Source organism: Carcharhinus amblyrhynchos, chromosome 20 (assembly GCF_965287045.1).
Source record: "Carcharhinus amblyrhynchos chromosome 20, sCarAmb.v2.hapA, whole genome shotgun sequence".
NCBI classification, from domain to species: domain Eukaryota; kingdom Metazoa; phylum Chordata; class Chondrichthyes; order Carcharhiniformes; family Carcharhinidae; genus Carcharhinus; species Carcharhinus amblyrhynchos.
Genome location: NC_137343.1, coordinates 23,558,083 through 23,576,938, shown reverse-complemented (window position 1 = coordinate 23,576,938; position 18,856 = coordinate 23,558,083). Strand labels below are relative to the sequence as shown.

The window sequence follows — 18,856 nt, the reverse complement described above, 5'->3', positions numbered from 1 at the left end:
TAAAAAAATCTTTTCAATCTCATCCTTGATCTTATGTGTCGTGTTCCATAAAATGGTAAGTTCTGATTTGGTTTACTTTATTATTGTCACATGGTATCCAGTGAAAAGTATTGTTTCTTGCACACTATACAGACAAAGCATACCGTTCATAGAGAAGGAAACAAGAGTGCAAAATGTAGTGTTACAGTCATAGCTATGGTGTAGAGAAAGATCAGCTTAAAGTAGGTTCATTCAAAAGTCTAATGACAGCTGGGAAGAAGCTGTTCTCAGTTGGTACGTGACCTCAGACTTTTGTATCCTTTTCCCGACCAAAGAAGGTGGGAGAGAGAATGTCCAGGGTGCATGGGGTTCTTGATTATGCTGGCTGCTTTCTGAGACAACGGGAAGTGTGAAGAGTCAATGGACGGACTGGGCTATGTTCACAACTGTTTGCAGTTTCTTGCGGTCTTGGCCAGAGCTAGAGAGACACCAAGCTGTTACATCCTGGTCCAATCTTCTAAGCACAAATGTTTTGAGTTCATTTAGAAAGTCCATTCTTCGGGTATATATAAAATATTTTACAAAATAGGTTCCAATCTCAATCATGTTTATGTTCAGATTCTGCTTCTCCAAAGAGAATCTGATATTGAAATTGTACCAATAAAGACATTGTTGTGTATGCTATCTGTAGGACTAAGTTTCTTTTCAAACATTACTGTAGTAATGATGTTTGAGATGTGCTTTGAATTGGAATGAGGTTTGGAATGAGCTTTGCCTTTCCAAGTCCTTCAATCTGCTAATTGGTTCTACTGTCTGTAAAGCAGTGCTTTATATGTAGATTATTTCTAAGATTTTTGACACTGTAGTAGTCAATTGTATAGTCTTGGTGCAGTCATCTGTTATATTCTACCCAGGTAAACCTGTATTGCATTTGTTGGCAGATCTTATTACATTTGCCATGAGTCAGAACAAAGGAAGGCTAATGACTCTTTGTTTTGGTCTTCATTGTGTCCCTGAACTGCAGAATGTACTTGTGTATAGTTTACATTTACATCTGAAAATATCATTTTGCTTCGACATTTGAGAAACGTTTTATTCTGTTGAAGCTTTTATTACTTCATCTTCTAGGCTGACCTGAAAAGCTGGAAAAGTAAAAAAAAGTCTGGGCAAAGAATGGCACAGGACAGTATTTATTATTATCGGTTGCCAGCAGTTAGATTCATCCCTCTTGTTAATGTTATCCTGTTTGTGGATGGAATATCTACAGTCATACTCTGGATTTTAGGTAATGCATCTCTCGTTATAATTGACATTATGAAGTAATTAATTTCATAAGTTTTATTGTATGCCAGAAGAGACAATATACATTAACATATATTGAGTAATATGAACTAATAACATTGATGCATGTTTTAATTGGGTGCTATCAAATCATGCTAAGGAACTGAACCTCAAGTCATTAAGAAAAACAATTTCCAGTTGTTTTGCTTTTTTAATGGTTGAGTAAACTTGTAAGAAATCTACCCTTCTCTAAATAAGTGCTTGATCATAATTGATGGTCTTATACTCTGGTAAATTTTCAAAGTGACTGCAAATTCCCAGGGGTTATGTAACATCCCTTGTTCTGATGAGACAATGCTTGGATATTGAGAAATTAAAATTGATAACATCACCAACAGTTATGAGATGGATCTTTTTCAAGCTTAATGGAATTGATAAAGCAATACTTGACAAAGCTATTAGTTAGCCCAAATTAAATAGGGTTGAACATGATATCTTGATCTTGCTCCTGTTACCTCCTGGCTCAGAGCTGAATAACAAATTTTGGAGCTTGGAGTTGACCTTGGTTATTTTGCTCATGTTTGATCCTGAGATGAACTTTGACCTGAAGTACGATCGCCTATTTTTCACCTCTGCAACATGGGCTAACTTCAGCGCCGTCTCACTTGATTTGCTGCTGAAACCCTCATTCATGCCTTTGTTACCTCTTCCAATGCTGTGTTGCTGATTTGCTACATTCTACACAATGTAAATTTGAGATGATCTAAAACTCTGTTTCTATCCAAAAATCGTAGCAAATCCCATTCTCCTGTTACTGTTTTACTTGCTAACCCACATTGACTCATAGTCAAGCATGATCTTGATTTTAAAATGCTCACCCTTGATCTTCCCCTTCCCCATCTCTGTAATCTCCTCTAGCCCCACAGGTTAGATGTATTGCTTATGCTAAATCCTCCCTCTGTACCTGAACAGACTGCCTGAGTCTGGCGACTAGGGAATTTTCACAGTAACTCCTTTGAAGTGTTAATGTAAGCCTACTTGTGACACTGATAAATCAGCTTTAAACAAAAACTTTAATCCTTAATTTTAATTGCTCCACCAGAACCTTAGCCCTAGATGCATTACCTCCACTAAACTTCTCTGCCACTCTGCTTCACTTCCATCCTTTAAAACATTTCTTAATACTGATCTTTCATGGCCAGGCTTTGGTCGTCTGACCTAATATCACCGTATGTGGCTCTGTGCCATATTTGTTCTGAGGCATCTTGTGCTATTTCATTACATTAAAGGTGCTGTATAAATTTAAGTTATTGCTTTTATCTATTCCCAGAATTTACCATTTGAACATTTCCAAATGAGTTTTCGTTGAAAGTATGTGGCAATTATGAGTACATTTTTGCTCTGTTCAGTTAAGCAAGTTCCACAATAAACTTGCTGAGTTAGCCATTTTCACCTGAAATGATAATGACTATGTTTTGCTTTGGTATCCTAACATAAATAAACAATAATTGCCTTCTGCCAATCGATATTTATTGTTCCTTGTGTCTACATGTCAAATGAGAATTGGAGTCAAATTGCCTAACATAAGTTACAGACAAGTATCCTCTTGATGCTCAATGATTGCATTCAGTCACTTGGATGTTGTGCTGAAGGGCAGTGCCACTTATGGAACCCTAATGTAGCACAAGATGGTAAAAGAGGAGAAAATTGTGACAGGGAGGAGTTCTGATAAGTTTTGTGTTTTCACAGACTTAAATTTAGTTAACAAGGTTTGAATGTGAGAAAAGTTCAGTTTGTTCATCTGGAAAATGATTAGTTTATTATTTATTGGTCACAAGTAAGACCTACATTAACACTGCAATGAAGTTACTGTGAAATTCCCTTAATCGCCACAGTCCAGTGCCTACTTGGGTTATCGCACCGAATGAGCACGTTTTTCAGAATGTGAGAGAAAACAGGAGCACTCGGAGGAAACCCACGCAGACACTGGGAGAACATGCAAACTCCACACAGACAGTGACCCAAGCTGACAATCGAACCCGGTCCCTGCCGCTGTGAAGCAGAAGTGCAAACTACTGAGCTACCGTGCTGCCCAGTGTGGCATAATTTAATGGACAAAAGTCTTGTACACAGATATCTTGCCCAAAATGTATTACATTTTGTACTAAAACTAATTTGCCCTTTGTTGTTACTTTGAACAAAATGGGGAAAGTTTCTCATTATGTGTAATTTTAAAAAGAAGGGGTTAAAACAGCTGTGGTTAATTTCAGGCAATGTTCAGGAATGCCAACAGTACCTGAGTAAAACTTATATATCATTAAAACCTGAACAGACTGATGTAAAAGTTACAGCTGTGATTTACATTAAAGATACCAATAAATCTCTTTTGTTGGAATAACAAGTGCTTATTATGGGTTGTTCTAGCTATTTGTATTTTTGTAGCAGTTGTTTTTAGTTTTCATTTTCTTGACACATTATTATTTTATCCTCTTTATGTATTGAAATTGGATGTTTTATAGGTGGCCGATCTCACTACTTGGAAAATGATGTACTTAAGTGGTGTTTCTGGAGGTCAACCTTTGACCTAGCAGCGTTTTGCACAATGAAAACCTGCATTCTTATAGTTATTTACCTGACGATGGAGTCAATTGCACTTAAACAGATTGATGATCTGAACAATTCTAACCTTAAAAGGAAAAGAGAGCTGCTACATCTGATTAGTTTCATAATCTCCGGTCTCTGGGTTGTATATACCACTGCCAAAGGAATTACAATTCTGGTAACACAGAGTTATAAAGAGGTAAATATTTCTGTTTATTTGTGTAAATTTGTTAAAAGCTGCAAGTTGAGACTATGTTCGTTGGAGCAGTTGCAGAGTTCCTCATTGAACTGTTACGTAAGTTAGGCGATGGTGAGCAAGAATGTGTGACCACATGAATTGAAGAAAATGCAGGAATGAAAAACCAATTTGATTTTCTCCCTTGTTTCTCCAAACCTGGGTGACCAATTCTGGTGGACAAGGGTGATAAATAAGGGACAGTTTGCCTTCACTGTAGGACCCCCACCCCTAGAGCACTCCTGAAGCACATCAAAGCTGAATAACTCCGAGGAGAAAGCCAGTGGTATTCCCCCATGACTGTGTGGGTTTGTCTCTGGGCGTGTAAAGTAGTGTATTGAGAAAAGGTTCAGACACAGGAGAAATCTGGGACAAATGGTGTCTGGGGAAGCTCAGACCTTGGACACTGGATAAAAATTCAAATTCTGGAACCGTCTTGGAAAATCCAGGATGGCTGGTCATTTGCTCCAAACTTATTCCACTCATTCCTTCCTTGGTGAATAGAGTTGACTCAGTTCCTTTCCCCTGCATCAGGTTTGCCAGCATCCATGAAAGCATTTATTAGTTCATTCTATTAATGGAGTAAGGTGAAGCAGTTTTCATGCTGGTGATCTGTCTTGCTGGTACCAGTATGAATTTTAAATCCATCCTATATAGGCCCAATGAAAGGAAAATGCGCCTCAACGTTTCAAAAACAAAAGCCCATACGTGATTTTGTCCCTTTTGATTTTGTTGGATAGTATATACAGGGATTGCACTTTGCTTGCAACAAGCAGGGGAATAAAGTCCAATCCCACTTTAGCTTGAATAACACAACTTCACTATTGGTTTGCTTGACTAGCCAACCTAACATTTTCTGGCAATGAAATGTTTGACTTGGGCATCTTCTGTGTATTATTTTCAATATTACACACCATGAAATCTGTTAATTTTAAGTCCTGTAACAAGAAACTCTCCCCACAGTCAAATTCAAATTGGTAGGTCCCTTGCTTCATGCTGTTCCTGCAATAGGGGATCAAGTGCTTTGTGGATCCACTTTTTTTCTGACTGGAATATTTGATGTTGAAATGACAGGTTCAAACAAAAAAATGGATTATTTGCCAAGGTTGTGTGTGCACAGTCATGTCACGGTCATCAGGCAATATGTTATCCTGTATTAAATGAATCAAGGGTACCACTCTTCCTGCATGAAGTTAAAACGCTTTGTATGTGATTATGTAAACCTGACTTTTAAACTAACTTTGTTTCCCACTAACAGATGCACCTAACTTTCAAGATTGTTTGTATTTCTACCCTGGTCTTCAGCCTGATTGAATTCCCCTTTTGTGTCTTTTGCAACAGGTAATGATGGATTGTTAACTCGTCAGAACATCACACTGAGTGAGGATTAGTAATAATGAAGGACAAATATGTGTAGATTGAAGTTTTACTATGTCAGTGACACTAAACTTGTTGACAGCCTTGCTAAGTACATGTTTTCAATAATTCAGTGTTATTAAATCTTTTTTGTTATCTGTTGCAGCAGCAACAAGCACTAGTTCAAATTTTTATCCAGTGCCTTCAGAGCTTTTTAGCATGGTCTGGACACACTCTAAATCTAAGGGTGATTTAACTGCAGTAATCTCACGCAAAGTGATCAAATGAAACTCTAAAAAAACGTGCACAACAGGAGCTAGAAGTGATTGAATAAACCAGAGATGTGGACTTCACTAGCAAGGTCAGCATCAATTGTCAACCCTAATGGGAACATTTAGAAAACAGTTAAGATTGCCCTGTTGCCATGTTATTCTGGGCCTTGTAGATCAGACTGGGTGAAGTCAGCAGATTTCCTTGCCTAAACAACTGGAGCAAGCCAAATAGATTTTTAACGATAATTCAGGGGTTTCATGGTCACAATTTTTGACGTTAGTTTTCTTTATTCCCGATTAAAATAATTTTAAATTCCCCACTGTTGTGCTGGAATTTAAATCCTTGCCTCTGCATGATTGAGGCGGCACAGTAGTTAGCCTTGCTGCCTCGCAGTGCCAGGGACCCGGGTTCAGTTCTGGCCTTGGGTCACTGTCTGTGTGGAGTTTGCACATTTTTCTGTGTCTGCATGAGTTTCCTCCTGATGCTCTGTTTTCTCCCACCATTCAGAGATGTGCAGATAAGGTTGATTGGCTATGCTAAATTAACCCTAGAGTCAGGGGGATAGCAGGGTAAATATGAGGGGTTAGGGGAATAGGGTCTGGGTGAAATTGTTGTCAGTGCAGACTTGATGGGCTGAATGGCCTCCTTCTGCACTGTAGGGATTCTATGATTCTAGTCCAGGACTCTAGATGACTAATCAGCAACATGACAATTATGCTTCTAAAACCTTATAAGAAAGATGAATGTTAAAACATGTTCTCGTATGTGAAAACACATTATCTAGATTAAATTGGTTTGGTTAGTCACAAGATTATGAATTAAGAGTGTGCAGTCTAGTCTGGCATATGGTGTAGTACTGAAGGAGTGCCTCATAGTTATCCTTTGCTACTGACTGTAAAGTTACTGCAGTACTTTCCAAGTAGAGCAGGAAAGCTCCTGATATCCTGACTTGCATTTCTCTCCCAATTCTTTGCCCCTCCCAAAATAGATTTATTAGCCATTTATTTCCTTGCTATTTGTGAGATCTTGCTGGGTATAAAATGCCTGCTACATTAGTGAAATTAAGGACAGTGGATTTATCTGAGTAATTAATTGCATATGATGAGATTTGGAGTGTTTTGAGAGAAATGTTAACTTCTATGAATGCAAATTTGCTTTTTCTGTTTGCATCAAAATTGGAACAGGTTGTGAGTTTTAAATTTATCATCGGTTTTAAGAAGAATAAGAGTCAGGTAATTGCAAAAATGTAGGTCACTTCATATATTCAGCACCTGGATTATGTATTTGAAGCTGTGTGTTTCTAGTCACTGCACTTTCTTATTGCTGGCAAATATGGGGTGGCGATGGCCCCACAGTATTATCACGGGACTATTAATCCAGAAACTCCAGCTAATGTTCTGGGGACCTGGGTTCAAATCCCGCCGTGGCAGTTAGTAGAATTTGAATCCCATAAAAGATATCTGGAATTAAGAATCTACTGGTGACCGTAAAACCATTATCAATTGTCAGAAAAACCCATCTGGTTTGCTAATGTCCTTTAGGGAAATAAATCTGCCATCCTTACCTGGTCTGACCCACATGTGACTCCAGAACCGCAATAATTTGTGGTTGACCCTCAACTGCCCTCCAAGGGCAACTAGGAATGGGCAATAAATGCTGGCCAGCCAGTAACACCTATGCCCCACAAATAAGTTTAAAAACAAAAATTGTGAATTAATACTTTCTGTCTCAGGTTCCTGAGAAGACTTCAGATCTTTCGTATTGTCCACAGTATTGAAGAAGAAAGGGACAAAAAAAATAAAGCTGATCTTAAACGCCTCTTCTCGTTGGCTAAAGATGTAAGTATTATTTATGTTAATAACTTTGTAGTGGGTAATTTCACGTCAATGGCTAAAATTTATTTTTATTTAAAATATTGTACTCATTTCTCATATCTACAGTAGTTAGAACAAATTAAATTTTTGATTCATCATGAATGTCAGGCTTGAAGAAACTTGAAACTTCCACCTTCCATGTTTAGAGCAAAGTTATACTGTATTTCAATTTATTAAGGGAGTGAGTTGTTGGGTATGGCAAATACTGTGTATTTCTACACTTACTGTTCAGCATGCATGTTTCTCAAGTACTTTGGCATTACAAGAGAGGCTCTGTAAGTATTTTGATTTGAGGAATAATGAACCACCTACTTTAACTGCAATGCAAAATCTCAGCCCAAGATGTAGCTGAATTTTCTGAAGTCTCTTCGGTGACTTTGATAGAACATTCACATACCGGAATTAAACTGCAGTCGGGGTAAACAAGCCTCTACAGAAGTTTATCCCATTGATGTTTACTAGCTTCCAGATTCTGTAGATTCATTGAAATCTTGTCTTCAATTGCAACTGGTCTTGCTTCACCTGTATTTAATTACAGCAATTGAAATTCTAATTATGAGAATAAGTAAGTTTGGGTTGTTACTCGATAGAATTCTGATAGTAAATGCTTTGCAAAAGTGTAATTAACTATATAGGAACAGGAGTAGGCTATTCAGACCCTCAATTTTAGTCTTTAATATCTATTAAAAATTGATTTCAAATAATTACACATTCAAGGGAGTTTATTTTGGTGAAAACAGGTGCTAAATGATGCTGTGTTGTAGGTGTGGATTTAGCGTGCAACTTTTAGGTTAATTGATAATATCATGATTTAACCTTGCCAGCAGGTGTAGAAACAGACAACGGCATTTGAATGCTGACTCAAAGCAATGCTTATGAAGTGTTATATGTAGCCTCCATGCATCCATTCCAATGAAGGTGTGGACCGTGCAGACAGTCAAAAGGCAAAATGTTTCAGGTTGGCTCCATGACCCAAGGGAGAGGGCACACATGTTCTTGATTATTTGTTCAAGTTCTGATCACCAAAATGTTATGCAGCCTTTTTTTTTACTTCTATTCAAAAAAGCCAATTCAAATGAAACCCAATTATGGTCCCCACATGAGGGACAAACAAGATCCAAGCTGACAAGACAAGTCATAGCATCCCATTTTGGGTTCAATCAAACAAGATCCAAACTGACAGGATGAGGCATTGCACCCCTTCCTGGGCTTGATCTAATGCTTCAGCTTAGCTGAAGGGTCAAGATGGCTTTGAAAACTTTAATCAGGTAAGACCTCAGATGAACCTCACTGGCTACCCTGATCCTTTATCCAAGCTTAGGCAAACCGCAATCGCAGACGTCAGCACACCAAGTACAATGGGCTAGCCTTGTCACCTGTCTGATCATGGTTCTGTTGCAATTCAATGGGATACTTCAATGTATTCTACGAAGCTCACCTGATCTGTAATGTTTTACATTGAATTTGGCTAGGGTGAGCATGAGAAGCTTCACTTCAGGTGTGTTTCAACTGACTCATGAGCAGCTGTTATCAAAAACAAAGTTTAATTAAGAATATTGTTGACATGTAAAGTAAGACACTAAGCAAGAACTTTTAACAATTACAAACAACAAACTCAATAATGTATAACTCTTAGGGAAATGTCTCCAATGTGTTCCAACCAAAGCCAACATCCAATACACACAACCCTCCAAATAAACACAATACAGCATAGGTTAATTCTCACTTGTTACAGGAATCCTGCCCCCTGGGTTGAATGCTGAAAATCCCTTGTGAAGAAACTCAGAAGAGGCTGCAGTCGAATATGTTTCCCAAAACACAGCTTCTTTAAGGTCGAAGCAAAGAGGGGAAAAAAAGAGGAAGAGAAAGAGACTGCTTCTTAGTTTGCTGCTAAACTGTTTCCCAAGATAAAACTGAAAGCTCAAAGGCAAAATCCCTATCACCTGACTGCCACAGCTTAGCACCACCCATTAATGACATCGCTCAAGCTGCATGTTTTTTATATAAAGCCTCTCCTAAAGGTACACTCATGACAGTTCAGCCTCTGCCAGTGGCACATTAGCTGCTTAATGATCCTCCAGTTCCTGATGCAAGCTTCAATTCCTTTGCTAAGATGGCACTTTGTGTGAAACTGGGCTGGGCCCGTGTTCCAGCTCAAAGCCCCATTTGACCACCTTTTGAAGCATTTTAGTAGCTAAAAACATCTGGGGAGAATTATATCCTAAAAGTTGAAACATGCGTTATATTTTGAAACATTTTCAAGTTTCTACTACTAACACAGTTGTTACCTTATTCATTCGAACTAATCATCTATCTTATATCCCATGTCTAAAGATAATTCTACAAAATTTAGGTAAACTTAAATTGGGCTCAGATCTTCTGGTCAGGATTGGAAACCTTTTTTCCAACCCAAGTCAGACAAAAAAAAATATATTCACATCTGATCAGAGCAGCAAATCTCTTTGGGAGCACCACAACCTCTTTTTATGGCACCAGCTGCTGTATCCCAGTATGTAAGAGTTCAAATGTCCCAAGTTTATTTTATTCGTGTCACAAGTAGGCTTACATTAACACCACAATGAAGATACTGTGAAAACCCCCCAGTCGCCACACTCCAGTGCCTGTTCAGGTACGTTTGAGGGAAAATTTAGCATGGCCAATGCACCTAACCAACATGTCTTTCAGACTGCTTTTAAAGCTGCTTTGAAAATAGCTGTGGAGATAATATTGGTAATTGAGGTGAGTAGGTGGAGAGTTTTGTCAAGTTGGGGATTAGATGGGTCACGTTGGAGGGCTAGTAGATGAATCAGGTAGTTGGGGTGCAGGGGGCTGCGTGGGGGTGGGGTGATTAGGATGGGGAGCAATTGTATAGTTATCCAGGTGTGGGACTAGATCTTTTTTTGTTTCCCAAGCTAACATTTTTTGGGGATCTATCCTGACAAGTCAGAACTCTTCGACTCTAACTCAAGACTTTTTTAGAGAGTCTGGGAAAATTTCCCATCCGAAGTTCAAACTTCCCAGGAAACTAGCAAGAAATCCTTGAATTGGGACTCCTGAGGAGTCCCGTAGTGCATTTTGGGTTGTATGTCTGGTCCTTGACTACCTAGATACTGGAAGATCTAAGCCTAAATGTCAGCTTATTACAATATTGCAAGTTGGAGGTTGTCACGTGTGTGATATTTACTTTGTGAATATGCTTTCTTTTTCTATTCAATAGGAAATACTGATCTGTGTTGGCGGGATGCTAGCACTAGTTGTTTCCTGTCTTTCACAGATAGTGGCTCCATTTTTCTTTGGCAAGGTCATTGATATGGCAATGGAATCAATGGGTATGTGATTTCTTTTTCCCTACGCAGTAGTAATTAGAAATGCAGTATTGGATTCTGCAATTAAAGGAAGTATTTAAAATGAACATTGAGTATTCGTTTCTGATTAAAAATGCTACCTATTTTGAACAGTGCATAACTAAAATAAAGACATGTTCCACTGTTCCCAGATTGAAGTGTAACATTCTCAGTTATCCACCAGAGGGTGCATTGATGCTGTTTTTGGAATAAATTAAACAACCAAATCATGTCCAACATAACTAGATTTATGATCTATATATTTGATGGTCAAGCTGTGGCCTTGATTTAAGGTGTGAATGAAACAACTCTTTTATTTGCTGCTATTTCCTACTTAGAGGTTAGTAAGGCATTTGGAGCTGACCTTGGGATTGAAACATGCCAGCGCTTCCACCAAACAAAGTGGCATGAATGCACAGTGATATTTCCTGTCCAGGAGTTCCTTGGGCTTTTTAAGAAACTGAACTCCATTTAACAAAGGAACTCTGTACTTAATTGACTTTTCTGTAATTGAGCCTTAAAAAAAAATTGTAGTACAGCTGCTGGACTGTTTTTTCCCGTTGGCAGTTTCAGCATCACTTCAACATTCATGTTACCCCTGAAAGTGATGAGAGCAATTATGTTGAGTGGTATCCTGTCAAAGGAAGTTTATCTATCTGCTACTGCAGATATTTGCATTTCAGTGCATTTGTCTTCTCTATTGCAAGAAACTGATTTCATTAAAACTTGAACTATTAAAATCTTATTACCTTGTCTATGGTGAGACAATTGGGTTAGTGATATCACATTGGAAGAAAGTAGAATCAGAGAATCCCTACAGTACAGGAGGAGGCCATTCAGCCCATCAAACCTGCACCAACAACAATCTCACCCAGGCCCTATCCCTGTAACCCCATGCATTTATCTTTCTAATCCCCCTAACACTAAAGGGCAACTGAGCATAGCCCATTAACCTAACCTGCACATCTTTGGACTTTGGGAGGAAACCAGAGCATCCAGAGGAAACCCATGCAGACACAAGGAGAATGTGCAAACTCCATACAGACAGTGACCAAAGCCAGGAATTGAACCCGGATCCCTGGCGCTGTGAGGCAGCAGTGCTAACCACTATACCACCGTGTCACCCAATAATGTAAAGGGAGCTAATAAACTAATTGTAGAGTGGTTAGGCTGCGATTCAAGCTTGGTTGGTTTTTCCAGTAACCTGAGTGATATGATTTGGATTACTTGAAACTTGTTTACAATGTCTGTTTGTCCGAACAGACGTACAAGTAGGCTATTCAGCCCCTCAAGCTTGCTCTGCCATTTAATAAGATCATGGTTGATCTGGTAATAATCCAAAATCTGCACCCACTTACCCCCAATAATCTATCGCCTTGCTTACCAAGAATCTATCTACCTCTGCCTTAAAAAAAACATTCAATGACCCTGCTTCTGCTGCATTTTCAGGATATAAAAATGTTTGCCTCATTTCCGTTTTAAATGGTTGAATCCTTGTTTTTAAACAATGACCTCTAGTTCTAGATTCCCTCACAGAAGGGAATGTCCTCTCCCCATTAATTCCGTCAAGACCCCTCAAGATTTTGTGTTTCAATCAAGTTGCTTCTTATTATTATAAACTTCAGTGGATACAAGCCTAACTAGTCTAATCTTTCTTCATAAGACAACCTGCCTGTTCCTAGCCTTATTTTCTTCAGTATTCATATTTTAAATTTATAGTGTGTTTATTCAATTTGGTTTGTATTTTAATTTGACAGCCATTACGCAGCTGCTATAATGACATTGATATGTGATTGTGTTTACCTTAGATTGATTACCTTAAAATATTAGGAGTTTGTGATGCCTCACCAAGGTCACAATCTCCCACTTACAGTGTTCATTTATATCCATTCCAGTATCAGAACCTTTGTTCTTGCACAGATTGGCTCAAAGATCAATTTTTTATGGACTGTCCTTGCCCACTTGCCTGTTTTCATCTTTGTGAAAACTTCACATCTGGGGCTGATGTCCTCCCCTAGATAACCAATCTCCTCTGTCTTTATCCAAATTCATTTGTTCCTTGTTCACTGAATTGACTTCAAAACTTTTATTTCCAAATCTCTTCACTGCCTTGTCCACCTTGTTTTGAACTTTGTAACTAGTATGCCATGCACATTAATTTGTCTGCTTGCTTGTTGTCCCATAATTATTTATTTATGACACTCCTTTATGACTATTTGAAACTCACTCTTCCTTGTTATCTTTGAATCCTGTTTTTTGATTAAAAATGCCTCCAAACATATCGGGAGCGATTCTCCCAGAAAAATTCTAAGTGCCAAATTTGTGTGAAAACTGGAGTAACTTGCACCCACTTTTTTAAGCATGGTTTTCAGAATGAATTTCCCACATTCCAATCGCTGGCCTCCCAGACCTTTTCCAGGCAAGCCCTAATATCTTCCCGACACCCCCAGGAGCCCCAATCGCCCCCTTCCTTCCCTCTGCCACAGATCCCTATGCAGAGTGGCAACGGAATCCCCACCAGTCCCACTGATCGGCCTTGCCCCTTGATGCTGCCTATGCAGTGGGCTGTGCCAAGGTGCCCCTGGGCATTGCCAGTTTGTCCCTTGGGCAGTGAAGGGGAGGGATGTGGTGTTTGTCTCTTTAAGTGGGTCACCAGACTTGAGGGACCAGTGGATAAGAAAGTGAGTGATCACCCTACAGGGTGAAGTTTCTATCAAGCAGAATACATCTATCAGTCATGTAGTAGACATGTGAAGTTTGGAGTGCAGTTCCAGGCAGGCTAGGGCTGCAAGCTCCTGCACATTGTTTCTCATTATTAATAAATATCTTTTGTTCCTAACAAAAGTTTGAAGCCTGTTGACGACTTCTTAAGTGTGCCACACTATTACACCCATAAATTTAAGAAAATGCAAATCCCACAGCCCACCTAAGCGACTTCAACCTGGCTTGCCAACATTAGGCACATCTCAATCCTTTCTGCACTTTCCAAGGCCTTTGTATAAAGATTTGACGTAAGCGGAGCCTTTCCAGGGAACCCAGATTGCAGCTGTGGTGCATTCATATCAATGACTCACATTGAAGACTGCCCCCTAAACAAAATTCAATGACAGGCTCCAAGAGTTCCATTTAGCCACTGCGGAAGCTTTAGCTTTGAATGGTGATTACTGCACCAACCTTTTTTTTAAAAACAAAGTTGGCAACTGGAATTTCAAATATCTTTTTAAAGTTAGTGGTCAGTTCAGGGATCACAACAATCTTGATGAAACTATCAATTTTAAGTTGCTCAATATACATGCATAGCCTCATCATGACACGAGATATTATCTAACCCCAGCGAGTTTGCAGCATTTTGAAAGTTTACTGCAGCCTGCAAACATCAATTATGGGCAAAACGCAAGTCAGTATCATGAGATCTAGAGGCACCAAAGGGATGAATGAGGGTTTCAACTGTTCGTGAACTGAGACGTGAGCCAAGTCTGGTGATGTTACAGAGGTGGAATGAGATGGTCTTAGTGATGCCACAGATGAGTTTGGAAGTTCTTCTCGGGGGTTCAAATGTGGTTGCAAACCAACTTATAATCTCACATTGTTGCGAGGGAACGGTTCGAACAGGGATTGAAAACAATGAAATAGAACATAGAACAGTACAGCACTGTACAAGCCCTTTGGCCCTCGATGTTGTGCCGAGCTATGTCCGAACCCAAGATCAAGCTATCCCACTTCCTATCATTCTGGTGTGTTCCATCTGCCTGTCCAATAACCGCTTGTAAGTTCCTAATGTGTCCGACTCCACTATCGCAGTAGGCAATGCATTCCACACCCCAACCACTCTCTGAGTAAAGAATCTACCTCGGACATTTCTCCTATATCTCCCACCATGAAACTTATAGTTATGCCCCTTAGTAATAGCTACATCCACCTGAGGAAATAGATAGAGTGGACGTCCAGAGACTATGCCCCTCATCATCTTATAAACTTCTATTAAGTCAAGTCTCATTCTCCTCCACTGTAAAGAGAAAAGCCCTAGCTCCCTCAACCTTTCCTCATAAGACCTACCCTCCAAACCAGGCAGCATCCTGTTAAATCTCCTCTGCACTCTGTCCAATGCTTGCACATCCTTTTTATAGTGAGGTGAGCAGAAGTGCACACACTATTCCAAATTTGGTCTCACCAAGGTCCTGTATAGTTGCAATATAATTCCTCTGCCTTATCGATATTAAAATGGAGGAATTTCCTGCCCCTCAAGTACAGGATATTGGATAAGCAGTCTGATAATTTAGTAACAGTGGAGGAGTCAAGAGTGCTGGTGGTTGAGGTAGAGCTTGGTGTCTTCGGTATACAAGTGAAAAATAAGACTGTGCCTTTGGATGATGGCACCAAGGGACACCATGTGGATGGGAAATAGGAGCGGGCCCAAACCAGAAGCAGTGGTGCCAGAGGAGGAAGCAAAACCATTGCAAGTCATCATCTGCTAATATTGGGTAAGAATGGAAATAGGTGAGAGTGGTCCTGCCCAGCATTGGAGGCAGATGCTATGCTCTAAACATGTCAAAAGCTGCAGAAAGAATGGGAGGAACAAGGAGGGAGGGTTTAATTCTTTCATAGTCACATACTGTGACTTCATGACAGCAATTAAAAACTATTTTGATACTGTGACATGGGCAGAAAGCTGCAAATCAATGACTCTGCTCCTATATCATTTGAACAAGTAGGAGCAGGAGTAGGCCATCCAACCTATTGAGCATACTGTGCCATTCAATAAAATCATGGTCCTTCTGATTGTAGCATCAATGTCATGTTCCACCACCTGCCTGTGATAACTTAGTCAAGAACCTATCTACCTCTTGCCTTAAAAATATTAATAGACCCTGACTCTATTTCAGTCTGAGGAAAAGAGTTCCAAAGATTCATGTCCCTCTGAGAGAATAAATTTTAAGTGGAAAATCGTATAGCTTTAAACTGTCCCCTAATTCTAGTCTCTTCCTCAAGGGGAAACCATCTTTGCAGTATCCACCCTGTCAAGTTTCCTCAGGAAGTTGTTTCAATAAGATCACCTCTCAATCTTCAAAACACCAGTGGAAATAGGCCCAACCTTTCCTCTAAGTACAGCACATCCAGGTTCTCCTTCACCCACATTGCTTGTTATTTCTTCAAAGAACTCCATTAAATTACTCAAATGTGATTTCACTGTCACAAAACTGTGTTCACTCTGCTTGATTGCACTGAGATTTTCTAAGTGGCCCAACATAACCCCCTTAATAATGGATTGCAGCAATTTCCCTGCAACAGATGCTAAGCTAATTGGTCTTTGATTCCTGCTTTCTGTCTTCTTCCTTTCTTGAATAGGAGAGTCACATTTACTACTTTACAATCTGATGGGACATTTCCAGAATCTAGGGAATTTTGGAAATTTAAACCCAATGCATCTACTATCTCAGCAGCCACATCTTTTAAGACACTTCAAAGAGGTCCATCAGGACCAGGGGACTTGTTAACTTTCAGTTCTGATTAGTTTCTCAGTACCTTTTCTCTAGTGATTGTAATTGTTTTAACTTCCTCCTTTCATTAGCTCCTCATCTTCCCCTCTAGAGGACCAACATTCACTGCTCTTCTCCTTTTTAACTACTTGTAGAAACTCTCACTATCTGTTTTTATATTTTTTTTTCTCTTAAATTTCTCCCTCTTTACTGTTCTTTACTTTCTGTCAGTCTTCTGTCACTCAGTTTTGCAGAATTATATGTTTTTTCCTTCTATCTTTGGCTACCTAGGTTAGCCATTGATGTGTGTCCTTAGAGTATCTTTTCTGAGTATTCTAAAATATCTCCTTAAATGTCTCCCACTGCATCTCTATTGACCTATCCCTTAATCTAATTTCCCGGTTCACTTTAGCCAGCCCTGTCTTCATTGCCCTTATTTTAAGTATAAGATAGTTTTAGATCCGCTCCTCTCCCTCAAACTCAATGTAGTATCATGTGGAGATGCCGGCGTTGGACTGTGGTGAGCACAGTAAGAAGTCTCACAACACCAGGTTAAAGTCCATTAGGTTTATTTGGTATCACGAGCTTTCGGTGTGCTGCTCCTTCATCAGGTGAGCATCATGGTATCATATTATGTAACATTTAAACATGATATTCTTCAATTCACCATGAGCTATCATATGGGAGATTTGCCAGCATAGAATAGAAAATCTATGTACGTGCACATTCCTGTATGACACCTGAAGTGTACTAATTCTGATGAAGAACTTGCATTATGTGGTGAGCCTTCAGAGGCGAAGGTCCTGTTACTGAGCCAAGATTGAGCCCCCTTTGATTTGCAGTCTGTTTGAAACTCATGATTAATTCATGTCCACGGTTACCTGAGCCCAATGCACATTTCTTCTTTCTTATTGATATAGGCATCTCTGCCTGATTGTTATACACACCTGTTCATTTTGATTTGCTCATGTACAATCTTTCTTGTGTCCCAGTTTTTCTCCTTCCAGGCTCCTGGCTGCAACTCAAAGTAAAGTTTGTAACAATGTAAACATATTAAATTACCCACTTCACAGTGTTGTGGTTAAACCTGGCTACAAAATAGCTTTTTGTGCTTTGACCACTTTCATTAAGAGTTTTACTCGGAGGCATCCATCCACCCATCTCAAAAGTTTAAGCTTGTAAATGAAGTGTACGTTTGGCCAGTGGCAGCAGCCTCAACAGAAATAATCTGAAATGTTAATTGATTATGCCGAGGTAGATTTGTTGAGTGTAATCTGAGACTATTCATACTAGGATGACTACGTGTGACACTTAATGGCCTTGAGCTGTGTTCTATTCCTTTTGTGTAGCCTTGGCTCAACCAGATGAATGCTGGGGATAGGTTCTCTGCACAGGACAGTGACTTTGATTCATAGCTTATTGGACTGCACCCCCACCCCACATGTGATGTGGGTGGGGAAGTTAACAGAGGAGCTTTTCTCCTTTTATCTCATAGACAGAAAAAATGATTTTGTGATAGCAAAATGGCACCCTGTACTAAAATCAAATCAGTTTCTCTCCAAAAGTTACACTAGAGAAGGTGACTCAATGTTTAAAGAGAGAGCCAGTTGCATGTTTATTATCCTTCACATAAGCAGTAGTCCTGATCCCATTTATCTGCATAGTTTTTTATTCCTTTGTTTTCTTTAACTACCTGTCTAACCTATTTTTAATGTTGACATGAACTCTGCTTCAACCTCTGGTCAGCCCGCAGTGTATAAACAAAAGTAAGTTTCTCCTATTCTCTCCTGAAGCAATTTACAATTACTCTTCTATCAATGCCTCCTCATTTTAGACCCTTCAGTCATTGACAATAGTCTATGTATGCTGTCCCATTCCTTCATAATGTTACATGCCTAAATGAAATGACCCTTTAATCTCTTCCTCCAGTGAAAACAGCCCAATTTTTCTTGGCTTTCTTGATATTTATATTTTCTTACATCATGTATCTACTCATTTCTAACAAATTTTTACTCTACCATTAATTTTCCCCTAATTGTATAACCTGTTAGCCTTGAATAGACTCTGATGTGGTACCTTGTCAAAAGGCTTCGAAAAGTCAGTGCATGTCACATATATTGTTTCTCTGTGTTAAATATGTTGTCAACTTGAAGGTTTTGAGGGATTGAGGGTTCACTTACAGGTTGGTGTTTCTGGTGCTGGACATAAGGAAAGTGTCTGTGGTAAAAATGATCGAAGACCTAATTGGAGTGCTTTTTTTTCGTAACTGTTACCTATGAGGTCACCTGAGACGATAATGTTGAGAGAGAATAATTTTCTAATGGAGTTTGGCTGTGGGGAGATCCAATTCAGTACCAATAACATTTTGATTAAAGAAGGCAAGGTTTGAGATTCAAGACAGCTGCTAATAGTATATATCCACAAAATTCCATGGGT

The 18,856-nt window shown here is 39.3% G+C and overlaps 1 protein-coding gene across 3 annotated transcripts in view; it reads left to right on the top strand.

The window, feature by feature from the left end:
• Nucleotides 1-18,856, top strand: part of LOC145355826 (ABC transporter B family member 1-like) — a 178,973-nt gene that overhangs the window by 14,166 nt on the left and 145,951 nt on the right. For 2 of the 3 annotated variants that reach the window (XM_080208229.1, XM_080208228.1), the window contains 5 exons: nt 1,108-1,264; nt 3,780-4,060; nt 5,355-5,437; nt 7,458-7,563; nt 10,817-10,928. In XM_080208229.1, coding sequence (XP_080064355.1) covers nt 1,153-1,264; nt 3,780-4,060; nt 5,355-5,437; nt 7,458-7,563; nt 10,817-10,928 — 694 coding nt within the window. In that variant the 5' untranslated portion in view covers nt 1,108-1,152. Of the gene's footprint in view, nt 1-1,107; nt 1,265-3,779; nt 4,061-5,354; nt 5,438-5,659; nt 5,814-7,457; nt 7,564-10,816; nt 10,929-18,856 lie in introns of those variants that run through there. The other variant, XM_080208231.1, reaches the window with a different exon arrangement.